Below are 20,584 nucleotides of genomic sequence, written 5' to 3' on the forward strand. Positions count from 1 at the left end.
ACAGAAGAAGCAGCTCCTCCTGCTAAGCATTTGTCACTAAGGATTGCAGTTCCCCACACCATATAACCAATAATCCAGACCAGATCTTCTGAGACCTCAGCTGGTTTTTCAGTCATTGCATTTTACTTATCACGAAAATATTTATATTACCAAGGAGAAACCATGCTCTGCAAAAACTGAAAGGCTGGCCTTTTCTTGCAAGTAGAAATGCTACCAAATAAAAATGGAAATCAGAACCTTTGGAAGGCAGAGCTCTCCTACTTTAATTAACATGTAATATTTAAACTCTCCCTTTCAAATCCTATTTTGCCTCTAGAATTTAGCAAAAGACAGGTCATTTCCCTAAGGCTTCTTTATCCTTATAGTGATCAGAAAGAAATGAGAACCATATTTTAAATAAAAAATAACAAGAGCACAGCAAGTTGATGAATCAAGAACCTCTGAAATTCTGTCACAGATTTAACGGAAGGCAAAGCACAAAAAAATAATTTTGTCTGCCTTCCACAGACAGAACTTTGAGCCAGAAACAGCAATATTTGCTGCTTCATTAAGTCTAGGCTCTCCAAAGTCAAAGGTACAGAAAAAGAGCACATGTATACAAAAACCCAAAAAGTCAATAATATTACATTTTATTAAGTAGATGAATAAGTAAGAAGAAAAGAGACATTTAAAAAAGAAATATTGAAAAGATCTTTAGAAATAAATGTAACAATTTTTTTTTTTTCTTTTTGAATTAACCTTAAAATGGAAAGTGAAGAGAAAGGAAAACCAATAAAATCTTACATCATTTGTGTTAACATGCCAGGCCATGTCACCATAGGATACCAGCTGACCATTCACGTAACAGCGGATTTCACTGTTTCTCCACCGGTTGTAGATGTGTACAATGCTTATCATGTACCACTGGAAAGACATGAAAAATCAGTACACAGGGGCAGATTTCATGCTATAAAATATAAATTTAATGAATGGCATAAAAAAAGAGTGACCAATATCATAAACTTAACACAAAAGCATGAATCCTTGCAAACAGCTGAAATTAAAATTCAAGTCAGTGGGACTTCAACTCCAGTCAATAGAACTGTGCCTAAATGTAATGATGTACCTACCTACAGTCCTTTATGGGATTAGAGGCAAAAATGCATACACACAATTTAATTTTCATAGTTCAATTTAATTTCAACACTATTCTGTAAAAAAACCACAGCTGAGTCTTGACAGGAAATCCAGAGCTCTGTGCTCTTCTTACCTTAACAAATTTGTACCACACAACCTCTGTCTTTGCATCACAGCTGTCTAGAAATTATTAAATAAACAGAAAAAAATCACAATAGCAAATTTTAAAGCCCATGTTAAGATCCTGATTGCTTGCTGTGATATTGTTCCTCTATTTATAATTTCACCAATTTTTGGACAACTGTCATATCATTAAAAATACATTAAATAACCAGAGGAGACACCACAATTTAGTGCTTCCACATACTACTATGGTGATCTTTCCCATAAATTATTTAACAGGAATCATTATGGCCATGACAAATAAATTCAAGAATTCTGGAGTCTTTTTTCTTGGAGACATTCAAAACATAACTGGACAAAATCCAGGTTTTGTCCAGGAGCAACTTGATCTAGGTGTCCCTTTTTGAAACAGGGTCTCAACACATCCCCTTCCAGTCTGATTGACTCTGAAAATGTCAGCTTGTCTTAAAAATAGCCTTTTGTATTCTAATAATTTGTAATAATAATTGACATTTTCATCATTATCCCTTTCTTGGTATCTTTTCAATTACTATATTTTGATTTCCATGTTCAGATAAGTCCCTTTTTTCCAAAGTAGAGAACTTCTGCAGCCCTTGGGGCTTGTTGACTCTCTTCCTGAGCTGGGATAAGTAGAAACAGAGCCTACTAATATAAAATTCTGTCCCTCTGTCAGAGAAAACAAAAATAGATGTTTCCACTGTTGATTTTGAAATTAGAAAAAGCACAGAGTTATGAACAAAACAGCATGCAGCAAAATACATTTTGACAATAAGCATTACAGTAGTCATCAAACTGAGCTGTATTCTGTTACAAGTCTATAATAGCTCTAGATACAGGAACATATATTTTTACACATCTGTTTCCAGGTACTAACTTTTTGTTTCATTTTGCCTTCCTTTAAACATACAAAAAACAGAAGGTAGAAAAATGCTGATCATACAATGATACTTTAGAGTATCTCATTTCTTGCATTTCCAAGCAAACAGATTTATTGGGCAATACTGGAATAAAGAAGTACTGCTCCAGCTTTGGCTTCTGAAGTCATGTATGGAAAGATCCAGGAACCACGAACAAAGTAATTTTTGTGAGTCTCTATCAACCTCAGAAAAAAACCCCAAAAAACTAACTGAAAACTCACTTAGCAAATTTTATTTCCCATTTTGTAATCAGATTCTATTTAAGGAAGGACCCACCATAATTCAACAAAATATTCAGAACTCAATATCTATGCATGTAACTGATAATCAGAAACTATGTACAAACCACATGACTAGAGTTTTCCTTCCATCATTACTTCTCTTCCAAAGCCCCACACAACCAAATATAAATCTCAGAAAAATATTCCAATTTTCTCATTCCTTCAGTGGTTAATCATCCACCAAGTGATGATGATTTTAAAAATTTCCATCCCAACAGCAGGCATTCTTTGCGCTGGTACTGTTCAAAGTTGTGCCTTTTGTGTATTTATTCATATTTCCATGACAATTGTATGACAATTTGTAGCAGAAATCAGCTGACAACCCCTAAGCCCCAGGTTTTATCTATTTATCTTCTGTGATTTTTCTTTCAAAAGGCACCATTCAAACCATTTCTGAAAACACCAATTTATAAGACTGTCTCTGTGTGCAGCTAAAGCTAAATAGATGACTCATTCATTTGAAAACAAATAATTCATTACTTTTGTTAAAACACTGTCCACAGAGCCCACAAGGAGCTAAAATGAGCAATGCTACCTTGGGAGAGCTTTGGTGCTCACGTTAAACTTTAGGGAAATTATATAAACTAATTTTACAATCCTTTCTTCCTCCATGTTAACCCCCATACATGCACATGCAGCTTCTTTTAGGTCACGCCAACTTTCATGCAACTTTCCTGAATCTTTGGCACTGCTGCTGTGTTAGACCATTACCTCTGTCTGTTACTCTGAACCACAAGGCAAATTCTAAAACAACTCCTCAGATCTGATTTTCTTGAATACACATCCATACACACACATGCACACAAAGCCTATCCCAGCTCACCACCATAGCTAAACCAGTAAAATACTGCTTTTATTTTTGTCCTTCTACCCTTGAATTAACTAAATTTACATCTTAAATAGCTATTTCTCTTTAGCCAGGAAAGCATTCAAGTATTAAAAAAATGGTTTACTATTTGTCTCGCATTTTTCCCTATCAATCTAGAAAAACTGAGTAATACAAGTTTTCAAAGCTAATTCCTAAATAGAGGATGACAAACTCCACCAAGTTCATGATGCATTCTTAGCAACAAGAAAATAAAAGTTCTTCTGAGATTTCTGCTTGCTCACTTGATTCATATCCTCCCATCACTGTATTTTAATGAATATAATTATCTTATCACATAGTAATTTTTTTAATATTTTCAGATGATTATAATGCCTAAAGATCTTCAGAAATCCACATAGTGTGTATCCAACTGGCTCACAAATCTGTTCTTATGCAAAGTGAGAATCTTTAAAATAATTCAACGGAAACGGGGGAAAAAATTCCACTACAGCAGAGCATTACTTTGTTTCAGATATGTTTATCCATGTGTTTTCTAATCCTTCCTTTGAATTTTCCTAGCTTCTATCACAATTTGATAGCAAAGAAGTCAAGCGTGGTAATATTTCATTCTAAATATGAGAAAATCCATTTTCTAAAATCCGTATTATTTTTCATCTAAAATTTATTTGGAAAAAAAATACTATATACCCCAAATGAAAGTTTGGAAAATTTAGAATTCAACTTCCTTTGGAACTAAGGGATGCCTAATCTAAGGTTAAATTTGAAACACTTCCTCTGACTCATACCCATTTACTCATAAACAATGATGAAATTAAACAATTTAGCTTTTTACCATGTTTATATATTCTTCAAGGGTTCCTATTAAGCCTCAGTCATCTAATTTGCCCTCTGAACAGGAAAAAAAAAAAATCTGTCTAATAATTTTGCATGGAATTTGCCATAAATTGTACTTTTCTAAGTATTGCTCATTTGCTTTCAACCTCAGCTTCCTGAAGAACTTTATTTTACGAACAGTGGTTTGTACATTGCTATTTATCTGTGCTTAGGTACATTGTAGGGAGCTTTTAAATGGCCTATTGGATTTTGTGATTAATAGTATATTTGCTCATAGTCTTTTGTATTTCTGCATTTAGGCCGTTTCTCTAGCACTAGCAAACATTTTTTTTAAGAGGGAAAGGCAGCACTTTACTACTACCGAATGAACCAAACCAAGTTGTATGATCTCACACACAATTTTTCTTCAAATTTTAGTTGAAAAAATCCTTTTTTTTCCTTAATATTTGAAGTCAACAATATAATTTTGTTTCACATTCATCCTGCAGTTTCCTTTGACATATTATTTTCTCAAAAATGCACAAAGGCCATGCCTCTCTGCTGTAACAAGAGCAGAGAGTAGCACTAAAAGACCCTTCACTATGAATTTTTTGTTTACTGCTGAAACCTGTCAAGCTTAGTCACCAACTGCTGAGTCATATTCCTACTCCATAGGACAGTACAATCAGAGAAATGAGGCATCACACACTAAGGATTTCCAGGATGTGGAATCCTTATTTCTGTCTCTCCTACAGTTAGTAAAGGTGTTCAGGGTTTGTATAAGAGACAGCACACTAAGGATTTCCAGGATGTGGAATCCTTATTTCTGTCTCTCCTACAGTTAGTAAAGGTGTTCAGGGTTAGAAACACACACACAGACACACAAAAAAGTTGTTTGCTCTTGACTACACTGCTTTCCTGTCACAGGTTTACAGGGATTGATGCTGAGGCTCAAACTCAAGGGAGCAAAAACACTGAGGATTACTTACCAAAAATATCAATTTGGAGTCCCAAAAAACCAGTATAGACGTAGTAAACATAACATTGTCAAAGCTAGTTTAGCTCTGTTGAGGTGTCAGGCTATTATACTACACCCACATTTTCTATTTGGGGATATGATAACCAAATTTCTCCGTATATTTTTTATAAATGCTTGCTTTCACAATATTATAAAATACACCAATTGAGACCTAAAGTAACCACTTGGCACATGATAAAGTTACAAATCAAGACTATATATTATACTGTGAAAGGCATCATATGCCATAGCAGGAAGATCTTCACATGAACAGAGCAACTCTGATCTGCCTACATAAAGCTTTTGACCAGATGACTTGAATTTATTACAATTTATTGTGATTCACCAAAAAATATTAAAAACCCTCAAACCATATTATTTAGAAGTTTATTGAGGATGATGCTTCTGACAAAATCTGAAATGCCTGTGTCTGTAAGCAAATGTCTAGGGAATGGTACATCTGATGGCAAAAATCACACTTCTCAAGTTAGCATTAGGACAATTAGCTGCTTTATAAATGAGTACACTTTTTTTTTTAAAATTTGTATCTACACATTCAAATCTTGTACCAAAGTGAAACCAATGTCATATCTAAACAATATGAAGAAAATCAATTTGCATGTTAAACAGGACAAATTTTGATTTGTTAGGGCCAGGAATTATATTTCACAGAAATATATTTCCTCCACTATGCATTATGTGCTTTAACATATGCATGTGAACACAAGTTAACAATGGAAAAATATATTAAACAAGTCGAAAATATACTCTAAAATATTTATTTAAAATAATTTCTAAATCTGATGTGATCAAAGGTGTATGAAGCATCAATTTTGAGATATGTAAAACTAACATGGGAGTTATATTTTTATGTGCTTCAGATCAGCTAATTTTGATTTGAAACTGGTATTCATATAATGAGATACAGAGGTACTAGTATTTCAGAATTAGTTATTTTGAGTAGCAACAGTAAAAGCTAAAATTTTCCAGAGTTGGCATTAAGAAAACTAGTCATTTGTATTAAAAATTACCAAAAACATATCTTGGTAAAATATGAAAGGTTACTTCCTCATCAACAAGTAAAGATCAGCTAGATTCCAAAAGCTGATTAACAATAACATAATAAAAAAAATTAGCAATTACATTTTTTTCCTAGATTCAGACATGCTACTTTAAATGAAAATTGAACTGTCATCAAAATACTTTTCTGGCCATAAAATTGGAAAAACGTGAAAAACAGAATTGATTCACTCCAGCAGACTCAGCAGATATGTGTTTATAAGGCTTTATACAACCGAAAAGTCAATGTTTCAGTCAACTAACTGCAACACTGAAGGCCACAAAATCATCGTTCCCCTAGGAATACTAGGCATAGAGTAGAAATAAACATTAAAATGATCTAGAGATGTAATCAAGATTTACTATGAAAAATGAGAAATCCTAAAACAGCACTGAAATGTAAGGAAGTTCAGAGTCTTATATCATACAGCACCAGTTAATGAAATTAGCATTGCCAACAAAATTTTCAAGACCTTGGCTACAAAGTTACCAAGTACAAAATTTTCAGAAACAGAATGATTATTTTATTTTTTAAGTAATTAAATGTAGCCATTTTACAAGTACGCAAAATCCTTCTCTATCTGAAGCCAATTTAGCAGTAGTTTTGAAAAACAAGCTGACTTTAGAGAAGTGTTACACTATAAATTATCACATTTTTCTTGAATTGATTCTGAACTGTAACTTTACATGAACACTAGAGCAGCTACCTATAAATAAGGAATTATGATTAACACTGAAGGGACTTTAGCCCTCCTCCCAGAAGCACACTGTCACATCATCAGTGTTATTCTTTACTGTAAATATAACTTTGCTTACCTTCCGTGGCTGAAAGTCGTACTTCACACAGTGCTGGAAACCTTTGCCTTTTGACTTCAACGATGTAACTATTAAGCAGTTGCCAACAAAATGAGCAGAATACCCAACACCTTTGCTAGTGCGGAAACTGAAAAGAAAGAATTATGAATGAAATTGAGAAAAGGAGAATCATTTTATAATAAAAAGGTTCAAATACCACTTTAAACTGCCATGAAAAAGAAAATAACTTTGTACCCAGAACAGTGAATCTAATTTTCTTTCACCATTCTTTTTGGGGAGCTACTCACTGTCAGCGCTTAATTGAATCCAGGCTACATTTTAAAAATCAGTACTTTTGTTTTTTTCATAAAATCCAAGACAGTAAGTATTATATCTATCACGTTTAACCCTCAGTTTCTTAATTAATCATCATTTAAAATAACACATCTGATTAAAGTTTTGAAGAAATATCCATGACAAAACAATTGTGAGATGCCTTGCAATTTTGGGGATGCTCAGAGAACAGTGCAGCTGGTATGGCATACAAATTTAGATTCAAGATAATTATCATGCACAAGAATTATTTTTCAAGATATGAATAAATTATGCTAATGATATATGAAGTGTTAATCATCTGAGTTGTGGATTTCTTTTCATTTGCCAAATGGATAAAGGACTGCAATTTTAAGAATTAAGGATTTCCAAACCTTCTTGTGACAAGTATCATAAGGACAGATAATGCAGAAAGCTCATTTCTCCACTTATATTTGAAATTAAAAGCATTTTAAAGAGCAATTCTGAACTTCTTAAAAAGAACCAACACTTTGCAAAGGTAACTGGTAAAAGAAAAAGGGCTTAGACACTCATCTCCTGTGAAGGTATTTGTAAAGGAGGAAGAAAGAGACATTCAAATTCTAGAAAGCCACTTTTGTTGTAATGAATAAGAATACTTTTATTTAATTTTGAAAACAGTAAATAGAACAGGTGTAATAACATCTATAGATGATTTTTCTGCACCCTAATGAATCCTTGCACAGAAGTTCCTACTTCCAGTCTTGAAGTATATATAGTATATACATATCTTTTATCCAAATTCAGGCTGTGTCTTCCTCATTCATTCATCTGCTTCTCTAGATTGTACACATTTCTCTCTCCCCTCTCCAAGGTAAGCTGCTGTGCTGAAAAGGAGCATTATTCCCTGCCACTGCCTTTAATAAGGGCTTTCATAAAACTCACTTTGCAAAAAAGAAAAAAAAAAAAGCATTTCTTTAATAAACATAAAATGTTCTGTCTAAATAAACCTAAGATGTAGCCTAAAAATGAAGAGAAAGATGACATGCTGTCCATTACCACTGACTTCAGTAGTGAAAGACTTTATAACACTGCCATTCACTTGCACCTTTTGAAGACTATTTTTAACCTGGATCATGCCAATGATCTGGCTTCCACAATGACCCCACAGGCAGCTAAACCCCTCAATGAAAGGAGAAGTCTCATGGAAGAGCATCACTCATACACACATAAATCTGCACTACCCATATACACAACCTGCAGCACCACAGTGCTCAATTTTGTGCAATAAAATGAATGTTAAAAACCTTAAAATACAGCCCTTACAATAAGAGAAACTGAATGTGTTGTGAGATAGTTTGAGATTCTGATTTATGTCCTTAGAGCCTTATGCCATTCAAAGAACTTTTTAGCAGGTAACTGCAACTCTCACAATGCCAAATCTGTTTCTCAGCAATATAAGTCATCTTTACAGTCTGAAATGTCTTCATTTAACAGAATCCAATTCTGAAGGATATTAAAATAATATAGAGAGTCACTATGTTCTGACATATGACGTAGTATTATTTGATTAGAGATGTCAAATATAATAATTTCTTTTAAATTACCAACATCCAACCATTGTAAATATCATTTTTTTACCTGATAAAACATTATTATCACTGTGTGAAATGCATCTTACTACTTTGAACAAGAGCTAGAAAGCATTTTGAAATAATGAATATCTCTTGAAGAAATGTCTACATCTATAAATTTTTTCCTCATTCCTTTCCTTCCTGATTCCTGGGCTGATTTTATCCCTATTATCAGACTTTTCCTGAAATTTTAAACACTGAGTTGTATTTGAGTTCAGCACACAAACATGAGAAAGTAATGAAATTATGAAAAAACTGCTCTTTTCTTAAAAGGGTTCTTTGCCTTGGAATAGAATAAATGATTTTATAAACATGAAACTTAGCCAAGATTCTACTTTTTTTTTTCCTCCAAACTCATTAGAATTCTAATACAAAAGTAGTTAAACTCAATACTCAAATGTGTTCTGTTTACCTCAACACAATACTATATAATATTAGTCTTGACATTTTCTTTCTTGCCAAAGGTAACGTAGGCTAGGACTGGTCTAGAAGATTGCAAAGAAATTCTCCTACCAATTACCTACACGTGCAGAACTTGCCACATCCAAAGATAAAATGCATAGAGACAACAAGAGCCATACCATCAACAGCCATATGGTTTTATGAGCCTTAAATTACTTCCCATAACAGCTGGAACACAATTTCACTACAGTTTGTTCATATAATCTTTACAATTATGTTTCATTTTAGCCAGTTTCTCAAAGCAGGTACTGAATGTTATTACACTTGCATAGCAAGAGAGCACTCTTCCATCCACCAGTGGAACTGTTTTGGGATTTCTGCTCCTTTAGCTTAGGATTTTATGAGCAATTTAACATATGATCATAGTATTGATATTAAGAAGATAATAATTCATTCTTGCCTGAAAGGTGTGGATGAAATCTGCTTTCTACTAACTTTGGAATGTCACTATATGCTTTTGCAACTGTTCTGCATTATCTCTATTACCAAAAGTCCCAGAGAAAATCTGAAAATACTAGACAGCTTCATTTTTGGTTGGGTTTTCTTTTTCCTTTCCTCCCTGTCTCTACATCTGTAAAACTAAAATGTAGACTGCACTTTCAGAAGTTTTAGCCATTCTTCCATTTAATGCCTGTGGAAGCACTTGGGATGTTCTATGGACAAAAATCATTATGACAATTCAGCCTCAGTTTACCTTCTAATTCTTTTACAGAACCTGATATATTACCTGAAAGAAAGCACCTCGTAAAAAATAAAAAAAAAAATAATAAAACAACACCAAAAAACCCCTCTAGAAATTAATCTTAGCATCAGGATTGATCATATCTAATTCCAAGCCTTACTTAATATTTATGTCACCCACCCTTTATTTTAGCAGGAACAAGTAAAGTGATTTAGAGGATGGAGACTTCCCAGTTAAGCGTGCTTAAGGTTAGCCCTAAATATCTAAATTTGCAGTGTCCTTATGACAAAGAATCTACACTTTATTTTTAAAGAAACATTTCCAAAAATCTATTAAACTATGATAAGTATTATTATTATTTTAATATGTCTTATAATTGTGATAGTGCCCATAGTACTGTGTATCTAAAAGCTTGAATTTTCCTCTTTTGCAGTCTACTCACTGGATCTCAGATTAAAAAAAATTCATTCATTATAAAATGTGTTTTCCAAGGGACAGTTCACTCCCAAGTGTCTTCCAAATGGTTCCAGTTTTTCCTATGGTCTCTTAAAAGAAGTAGCAATTCTTAACTGTGAATGACATTCCAGTAATGCTTTTGCCATGATTTCAGGAAGGGATCACATCAGCTTTATTATCATCTCTGTTTGTTCAGACTATCCTTAAAAGGATCACATTAGCTCTTTCAGCTACAGCAAGTAAAACGGATTTTATGGTCAGTTGATAACGTACAACAATCCTTAACATCCTGCTGTAATTCCTGCTTTCTTACATGTGACTACTCATTCCATAAGCATGGCACCTAGGTATGTGATGTTGGTTGGCTTATACTAAAATTTCTGCTACAGAATTCTGAATCTTACTCTTTGAATTTGACTGCTCTGCCTTGTTGTTATTTATTGCTCATGCAAATGCCAGACTTCTAATTTTCTTCCATACCAGTTGTCACACTCAGTTTATAATTGGTAAGATAGCTACAATACTGTTCCAATATACAAGTGTTAATAGACTGTCAGCAGCTGCCCAACATCATCCTCAGAGATAATTAAGATTATCTTTTTTAGAAAAAAACAAACTGGATTACAGTTCTTGAAGCAGGGTTCCTAATAGCATGTCCCTAATAACAGAACAGCGGAAAATTTCCCTCACATCTGGTAGATGTGAAAGCATTTCTTTGCTTCCCTTCTCCAGTTTTAAGAATCAGTTTTCACATCATGGTTGAGCTGATGCAACTGCTGTCTCACACCACAAAAGCACTGCACTCACTTAAAGCCTTGAGTTATTTATGACACATTTTTCACCTAGTTAAACTGAAAAAGATATTACGTGACCAAAAAGTATGCGGAAGGAAAATAAACGTTTGCTTTGGTATCTTTCCCTTGGTGATGGTTGTGTGTGAAACAAGATTTCACGTGGCCAAGTCTGAAACTTGCATAAAGTTTAGATGGATATTTTTCCTGTTTTGATTTAATAATTTGAGCTTGATTTAATCTACTATATAAAAATAATAATAATATAAATTGTTCCTGTCATGGCAAAGTCTCCAGGGCTACATCTTAGGCCCTGTGTTTTTCAATATTTTCATGAATGACTTGGATCCAGTACTGGAAAAGATAAAAGCAAGTTTGCAGATGGTAGAAAACTGGGAGGAGCTGTTGACAAATAAGAGAACTGGAAAATCACCTACCATATGAAGTTTAAGAAGGACAAGTGCTGGATTCTGCAATGGGGATGGGGAAACCCTGGTTGGAAAAACAGACTGGGGAATGAGATGATGGAAAGCAGTGCCCTGGAAAGGGACCTGGGGGTCCTGATTGGGAGCAAGTTGAACATGAGCCAACAGTGCCCTAGCAGCCAGGAGAATCAATCCTGTCCTGGGGTGCATCAGGCACAGCATCACAGCCGGGCAATGGAGGGGATTGTCCTGCCCTTCTCTGCACTGGGGAAGCCTCACCTCCAGTGCTGGGCACTGTTCTGGGTGCCAATATAAGAAAGACATTAAACTATTGGAGAGTGCCTGAAGGAGGGCCATGAGAATGATGAAGGGCCTGGAGGGAAAGCTGTACAAGGAGCAGCTGAGGTCACTTGGAGGAAACTGAGGGAAGACCTCATTGGAGTTACAACTTCCTTGTGAGGGGAAGCGGAGAGGCAGGCACTGATCTAAACTCTCTGGTCAACAGTGACAGGACTCAAGGGAATGGCTTGAAGCTGTGTTGGGGAAGGTTTAGGTTAGATATTAGGAAAAGGTTCATCACCCAGAGGGTGGTTGGGCACTGAAACAGCTCCCCAGGGAAGTGGTCACAGCACCAAGCCTGATAAAGTTCAAGAAATATTTGGACAATTCTATCAGGCACATGGTGTGACTCTTGGGATGGGGATGGTCCTGTGCAGGGCTGAGTTGGACTCAGTGATCCTCATGGGTCCCTTCCAACTCAACATATTCCCTGATTCTATGATTTCTTTCTGAGATCAGTATACTCAGCTGCTTTTATGCACATTAAATTTTAACATTTTTGGGGAAGCAGTGATCAGGAAGCCATTTTTATATTCATAGATCTACTTGCTATTACCTTTAGCTAATTTGTAAACTGTGCACTCTAAGTTTAACAGATTTATTTTGTAGTACTAACATCAGCTGGGAATCTTTATCACCAAAGAGAAAATACAACATTCTCCATTTAAAGCTCTAAGAAATAATACATTTTAGAATTCCTAAAGAAACCACAACACTAGATTTTATGGTCTATCTACAAGGCACATGTCTTGAATCCATGGATTTATGAATGGCAAAGTGAAAGGACAGATGGTTTTCTAAGAGTTTGTATACATGGAGCAGCCATTAAAATCTGGAGATATTTGGCAAGGGGCAGGGGGAAAGTATGTCAGGGACCAAAAAAACTGAGAAAGATTAACTGTTGTTAGGAGGCCAGAACAAACCATAATTGCAGCATTATAAGTTACTTACCAATAGAGATAGGGTTTATCCTTATCTACATTGATATTGTTTAGTGGATCCATACGAAACCAGGTGTTAAGAGTAAACCCATTTTGATAAGGCCACTTAGCAATAGGAGGCAATGCAATTGCCTGGAAGGAGGGAAGGAAAAAAACCCAAATAATTAGCTTTTTGAGAAATACTGTTAAAAGTAATGCCTTTCTAAAAACCTGTGTCATTCTAGATCGGTAGATTTGCTTTAACTTTCAAATATGAAATATAGAAAAAACCCTTTTAAATAGTATTTTTGAATTAATGCATTACTTTTCTATCTATTTTAATATACTTAAACTTTTAACTACATAAATTTTATCAATAGAAGACACAAAATTAAATTAGTGAATAGGCAATATTAAGAGAACAGAACCAGAAAAATTACTTCTGCAGAAATTAAACTATAAATTCAGCTTTTAATAATTATTAATCTCATTAATAAAATTAATTATAAAATCTAATTAATCAACATATCATAAAATAGAGATTCATTGTTAAAACTAAAACTGAAAATTTCAAGGAACACCTTTGGGATATGGCTCCTGCCTCCTGAGAGCCAGTTTCCTGCCTAAAGCAGAAGAGCTGCTTGATGACAAGCGGCAACAACAGCTGGGAGTAGAACTACCACCAGCACAAGGTGTCCTCCAGCTGCAGTGACTAACATGCCACCTGCACAGACTGCTAGAGATGCACTGGGAAGTCCAGTACTGGGAAGGACCCTGCAGCTGGGAAAATGAAGCAATTCTCAGCAGCATATCCGTAGAACGGTTCAGTAGACTCTTGGCTCCTTCATACTGCCACTGAAGTCCTGGATGTACAAGGAGCATGCACTTAACTTTAAAGAGGGCCAACTTGATATTTATCATGCTGATTAAAGGTTATGCTGTTTCTCTGTCTGATGTCAACATTGTACATCACATCTAAAAACAAACTCACTGCTAGTGAACTAGGTCCTGTCCAGTCTCTTTATTCAAGTGAAGTGCTTTGGTTTTTTTTTGTCATTTTATAAATTCCTGCCCATGGTCCACTTCAGAGGATGTATCCTCTCCAGAACTTTATAGGGTAATCCAACATGCACTAATAAAGAAGTGTATGTTTGAAACTCATATTTCTTTATTTACAGGTGTTCAGTCCATCATGACTAGTATTTGAAACAAGATCCTGGAAGGATCCAAACAAAGAAAAGAGACTCCGCATTTCAGTCAAGAACTCCTGTTATTGATGCACATCTTTGGACAGGAAGGGAAATTTGAAATTCTTCTGCAAAACCTTTTTTGAACCTCTGATAAAAAAAATTAAAGAGAGAAATTTCATCAGGGTTTGCCTCTGAAGCCCAGAAGTGTCAAAGCAGTATGTGTCAGTGTTGACATTCATATTCTGCAACAGCTGTCTTGCTGGTGCATGTACTCGTAGAAGAGGTTAACTGTGGTTTTAATTTAGCAGGAGATAATGGAACTTTCCCTCTCAAAACTTAGTAATTAATTCTTTACACAATCCACCCTATGCATTTTGCTGACACATTTGTTTATAAGGCTGCATATCAAACAAGATCAAAGAAGTAATCTAGCAAAAGATAACCCAGGTGTAAAACAGTGATTATCAGCCAGTTTATTTCCCTGATGCAATCTGCTGCCCTGACAAGTCTGTTCACAAGGAATGGATGTAGTGGTTTGGGCTTAAAGAAAATTATCAGTGCCATTGATGGATGAAATGCAGTTAGAATAGCCTTCATGCACTGGCATGAAAAAACAGGAATCCCAGGATTATTTTCTGTTAGAAGATTCCACATTCTACCTGAGCATATACAATTCCATACCAAAATGGAACTGTAGCTCAGATTTCTATTTCCCAGTACTAACCATTTATATTTACTCTCTCAATAATCTATTAATCTGTATACAATGCTTCAATTTATTTGTAGGGGTGTTTTTTGAAAGTACATGCAGTGAATGGAAGAGAATATCTACTTTGGGAAGGTTTGGAAAGGAATACAATTTCACCATTATAAACTATCTCCACTGCCCTGATAGAAAGGAAGCAGCAGATGGAACTTAGACAAAATGAAAACTTCATAATAAAATTTTTGACTAAGTAGTCACTGTAAACTGTGATGATATGGACAAGTTAATTGCTTGATTTTCCTCAATTCTCTCCTTTATATAATATTGATTACATTATTCTAATAAAACAACACTATTTGGAATTTTCAAGTTTCCCTTTCACAGTAAATTCCCCAGAAAAAAACTTTTTGCTTGTTATTCCATCCTCACAAGTCCAACTTCTCAACAACACAGCTATCTTGGAAGGCAATGCCTACACTACTCAAACATGTATTTCCCCTCTCATTTCCTTTTCAACAATTTCTGAATCCAAATGAAGGGAAATGCAAATGAGAAGCTATTTATTTGTTCATGAAATTGTAGAATTTTGGTTGAAAACTTACTGCAGCACTACAGCCTGGGAAGTTGAAAAAGGTATCAGGCCCATGTCTCTGTGGCATCTGATTAAGGACTGATAATAATTTAACTGCATGTCTTGGCTGTGAAAAGAAGAAAATTGCACAAAAATCAATACAATCATTTTTGTAATCTCTAGGCTACAATGGAAAGTGGACAGTTTTCAAACACCAGAGCAAATTAACTCTAAAATAGTTAGCAAAAAATACTTCTTGAACATATGTTCAGTCAACATGAGAAAACAAATTCAAGTTTATATGTCCCAGGAGACAGTTTATGTTAACTTCAGTCTCTAATGGAATGACACTTAATGCTTTATCTGATCACAGCTTACCCAGATTCCATTTTCGCCTCGAAGCATGCTGAACAAAAGCTTCAACTCCTTGACAGTGATGCTGTAGCTGGCAAGAACCCCCAACATATCAACTAGGAGATCTTCAAAGGAAAATAAAGTTATTCTGAACTCTGAATTTCATTGCTTTGATACACACACACACACAAAAAAAAAGCTGAAAAAACTAATACCATTTAAAGTAAGTATATTAACATATTCTAAAAACCCAACTTACTTGTATTGAATATTTTACAAAGGATTTCATGTTAAGCTTTGCATCACACTTTGAAAAAAGTATTACATTTATGGAGCATTAATTCTCCCCATTTCACAACATGCATCACATATTATAAACTTGTCCTTCCTGCTGTATATTTTTGGGATAAGAGTTCTTTCTTTCCCCTGAAGTTAGCATTTTTCAAAAAATGTTGACCTAAAAGATGCTTTACATTAACATCAACCCAGCATTTTATACTATAAAATCATTCCCCCATTTTTGTTACAGTGATAATGCTTCTGATCTTTACTGTAATGAAAGCCAGGGGAAAATAAAACACCTCCCTCTGGCCCCTGCAATAAAACCCAAACCAACAAAATCCTCACAAAACCAGCCAAACAAAAACCCATCAATCAAAACAAATAACAGCAAAATAAAACAACCATAAGGAAAACAAAAGAACTAACAAAAATCATAGCAAGAAAACAATTACAGAGCACAATAAAAAGAAGATATCAAAATTGCTAACAGGTTTATGGAATACAGCTTTCATTACAACATCTCAAAACCCATAAACTTTTACAGTAAGAACATTAAACAGTCTTCCTTTCAAAGACTATTAAAATTTACTTTTTAAAGTAAATTTTTACTTTGAAAATTTAAAATAACTTTAATAATTCAAGCATGATAGTGCTTGAATTTTTATTTAAAACCCCAGAATTTCATTTTAAGAATTATTTAGTATGTTGGATGTTGAACCTTTCCTTATACTCCAGATTTTTTTTCTGGAACAAAATGGACTAATAAGAATTACAACTTCCTTTAGCAGGTGGTAAACCAACTAGCTCATATTCAGAGATAAGGCATAAGAATTTAATCCAAAGCTCAAGCAGTGAAGTCCAGAGCTTTAAAAACAAAAGAGCTATGACACAACAGAATCAGCATTGACACACTTTCCCAGTCTGTTCAACAATCACAGAATTCCCCACCCCCCTCCTGCCTCCCAGCTAAACTTGTAGAAGACATAACTTTCTACATGTAAGTCACATTTTATTTGTAGAACTGCATGTTATCCTTTTTCATTAGTGAAAGGATGACTCTTACAGGTGCTGACAAAGAGTAGTTTTCAAGAGAAACAATTCTTTCCAAACACATTTCACTTTCATATTGTTTTAAAACAAATTTACTCTTTGCAAATCCATACATATGTGCTTTTGAGCAAAAAGAATTACTATTTATTTAGCTTTTTCCACAATGAAACTAGCCTCTGATCCTTAGCATGTGTGAAGAATGAAATATCATTTAATTTACAGAAGACATAGTAAACTGGTGAACGAAACTGTGTATCAGGAAAGGCAAAAGCAGACATTTTCACCATAAATTCTGAGTATAGTCCTAATCTCCAAGTATAGGTTTTTTTCCCCCCGCTCATTTCTTTAATCTCTCTTTAAAAAGAGTGGCATATACATTTGTGAGAGAATTAGGGAAAACAAAATACACCTAAGAAAACTAAGAATTGATGGTGGTGAATCCTGTGAATCAGCTCCCCTAGTACCTGCCCCCTTCGCTGTAGCCTCCAGCCTGCAAGGTGAAGCTGGCATGTCTTATACATGATCAGAAACTGGGAACAGTCACACTGAACACTCAGAAAAGGAGTTAAGCACAAGTGAATATTAATCTTTGGCTGAGAATTTTCAAATTCCTATTTTGTAGTTTCAGCTATCTTTCAAGATGAAGAGACTGCAAATTTTGCTACCTTTATAGAAGAAAAAGCATCATGTAGAAGCAAAGTTGTCTGGTAAAAGTCAGAACACCATTAAAAATAAAAAATCTTGTTACATAGAGGAAAAAAGTGCAAATTAATACAGTCAAACACAGAAATGATTGGCAAGTTTTAAAAATCACTGAACATGTGCTTCCTTTTTAACATTGTTATAGCCCTGTACTACCTTATGGCACAGAAAAATTCTTATTTCTACTGAAGATGTGGATAACCTACAGGCATTAGAAATACATATTTATAAGTAATGAATTAAACATTGATGGAGAGAAGCAAACATAAGCTCCCTAATTATGTAACTCTGGGTAAAATAATGACCTGGAAGATTGAAGCCCAGTAGATAACAAGGAAAGATAAAGCAAACATCATCTGTGGAAGTTGAAGCACTTAAGGCTATTTAAAGGTATTTCTGTAAACTCCTCATAAGAAGGTTTGTGTCTTGTTTCAATATAAAGACTTAAAAATAACTGTTACATAACTTTATTCATACTTATTAGAAATCTCATGAAAGAATCAGTCCCAACTGGTTTATTAATCCGAATAATCCACTCATCTATAAATGGACAAAGGTCAGAAAGCATATTGCAAGTAGATTTTTTTAATGTCTACTTATTTTTTTTTAGTATTAAATAAGATTACATATATAACTGGATTTCATGATCTCATTTCAGAAACAAGATTGTATGTAATAATATTAAGTCCAGAAGGAGAAAACAGGCAGCTTCTCATTTTTAATGCATTTCTAATTTCTATTAATGGCACCTTCTGAATACTTTCATACTAAGCAGTTTTCATATCATCTATAAATTAACCAGCAACCTTGAAGGAATGCTTAATTCAGTCACTTAATATGAAAATACAATAGAGAAATGCCTGCCTGCCTTTCAAGTAACAACACACATATAAAACAAAAGGTCTGGCATTAACTTTGGACTGAAATAGCATTTGAAAGAAAACTTCAGGAAACTACCCTCATGCCTCCTTAACCTCTTAATATTACATGGCCATGAAATTGTGGATTTTAACCCTTGTTGGTGATGTAAATTAATTTCTACAGGTTGTAAACAGAGAATGTGATCATTTTGTAGTTTTTCTTATGAAATGAGTTAAAAGAGGAAAGCTTGTCAAGAGCCTATTAAAGACAGGGCAGTCAAAACCCAACGTTGTTGCTTGAAAACTAGGAATTGTTTCAGTGCTTAAGAATTCAGTCCCAGACATTTTAGAACAATTACCTATATCATCACAGCAGAACTGGGGAAAAAATGGGACTTGGGTGAGACATATCTATTCTCTATGAGTTCAGGCTACTTTTTCATCCATTGTTCAGACTTCTCAGATGGGACTACAGACACATTATCCTAAAGAGTCCCTCAGAGCAGATGATCTGCTTCACTACTCATCACCTGGAAACAGAGAACTGTAAAAAGTGAGTCCCTCAAGGAAGACCTTGTGCAGTTGTTAAAAAAAACAACTAAAAAGCACCAATCATCTATGAAAATATTTTCTCCTTAACTATTGATAAAATGTCTGACCATTCCCTATATTAGTATAACATAATAGATAGTCACAATACAAAGGCTTTTTTTTTAAAAAAATTGCTTCTGAAAAGCAAATTAAGCCCATTTAGATTGCACTGAGACTTTCAAAGTGATTAAGCTTCTATTCTTCACCACAGAATCTGTAATATCACATGAAGTTTTAAAGTACTCAGAACCTCATGAATCTGAGAGTCTTCATCTAAACAGAGAGAAAAGTTCTCATTGAAAAAGTTTGGGTACATGTTTATTTGCTGCTTTCTTACTATGATAAAATCAGAGAAGAATGGCTTCAGACTTAGACTGGCCCTGAAAGTATGCTGTCAGAACATAAAACAGACATTATTGCCTGTCTTGTCTATTTAAACCCTATCTAGGTCTAATCAAAATGCTTCTAAAAGGAATAACTGAGATGACCTAAAAACAAACAAGCAACTCCCAGAGAAGCAAATTACAAAAAAAACCAAAACTCAGAAAACTTCTACCCAGTGAAGATGATAAAAGCCAATTTCAAAACATTGGGCTGACAGAGTATTAGCATTAGTTTTGGGAAAAAAGTGGTACTAACTTCCTAGGAGTAAAAAATTAACCCAGCTCTTGTTCAAAATATTCTCTAATGCTAAAAACAATTTTAACACAAAGTTTGTTACTTTATTCCCTGGCTTTGGGAAGTTGATAGTAATATTTGAGGCAAAAAAAATTCCACAGTTAGGACCTCAACAGCTGCACAGGATGTTAGGGAACTCAGATACTGCACTATTGTTGACAACTATCAGTTGTCACTGATTTTACCTAATATCAAAATAGTTATTACATTACCTTTTTTGTTACTTCTGACTTATTACCACTATTATTACCACTTATAAAAGGAGACTAAGGTGTTTAGAGAAATCAAGATATAAAAGCAAAATGATCAATTTCGTTGCTTCCATGTCTTGTTAAAAAAAAAAACAACCTCTCAAAAACAATCTATTTACAGTTATCAGAGAAAAACCCTAGGAAGTATAATTCCGTTCAATCCCTGCTCATGAAATATAGATGAATATTCAGATAATTTGAAACACACCATCAAGCTAAAATGTCATCAGAATTCTAATTTTCAGTATTTATTTTAAATTAATATGTACTCCCTTCATCCATATAAGCATAGCAAAGAACAAGCTTACTGAAGATTTTTTTGCAGGTATCTTTCTGAAGCACTGTGTGACCACTCTCAGAAAAAAAGATTACTGAGG

The 20,584-nt window shown here is 34.4% G+C and overlaps 1 protein-coding gene across 9 annotated transcripts in view; it reads right to left on the reverse strand.

The window, feature by feature from the left end:
- The window catches only part of NBEA (neurobeachin), a 457,700-nt gene that overhangs the window by 356,581 nt on the left and 80,535 nt on the right, over positions 1–20,584 (reverse strand). For all 9 annotated transcript variants that reach the window (XM_033515238.1, XM_019006696.2, XM_015628205.3 and 6 more), the window contains exons 3-7: positions 15,818–15,918; positions 15,471–15,566; positions 13,004–13,125; positions 6,994–7,120; positions 784–903 (exon numbers count right to left, since the gene is read on the reverse strand). In XM_033515238.1, the coding sequence (XP_033371129.1) occupies positions 784–903; positions 6,994–7,120; positions 13,004–13,125; positions 15,471–15,566; positions 15,818–15,918 (566 nt within the window). The remainder of the gene's footprint in view (positions 1–783; positions 904–6,993; positions 7,121–13,003; positions 13,126–15,470; positions 15,567–15,817; positions 15,919–20,584) is intronic.

This window comes from Parus major, chromosome 1 (assembly GCF_001522545.3).
Source record: "Parus major isolate Abel chromosome 1, Parus_major1.1, whole genome shotgun sequence".
Lineage (NCBI taxonomy): Eukaryota > Metazoa > Chordata > Aves > Passeriformes > Paridae > Parus > Parus major.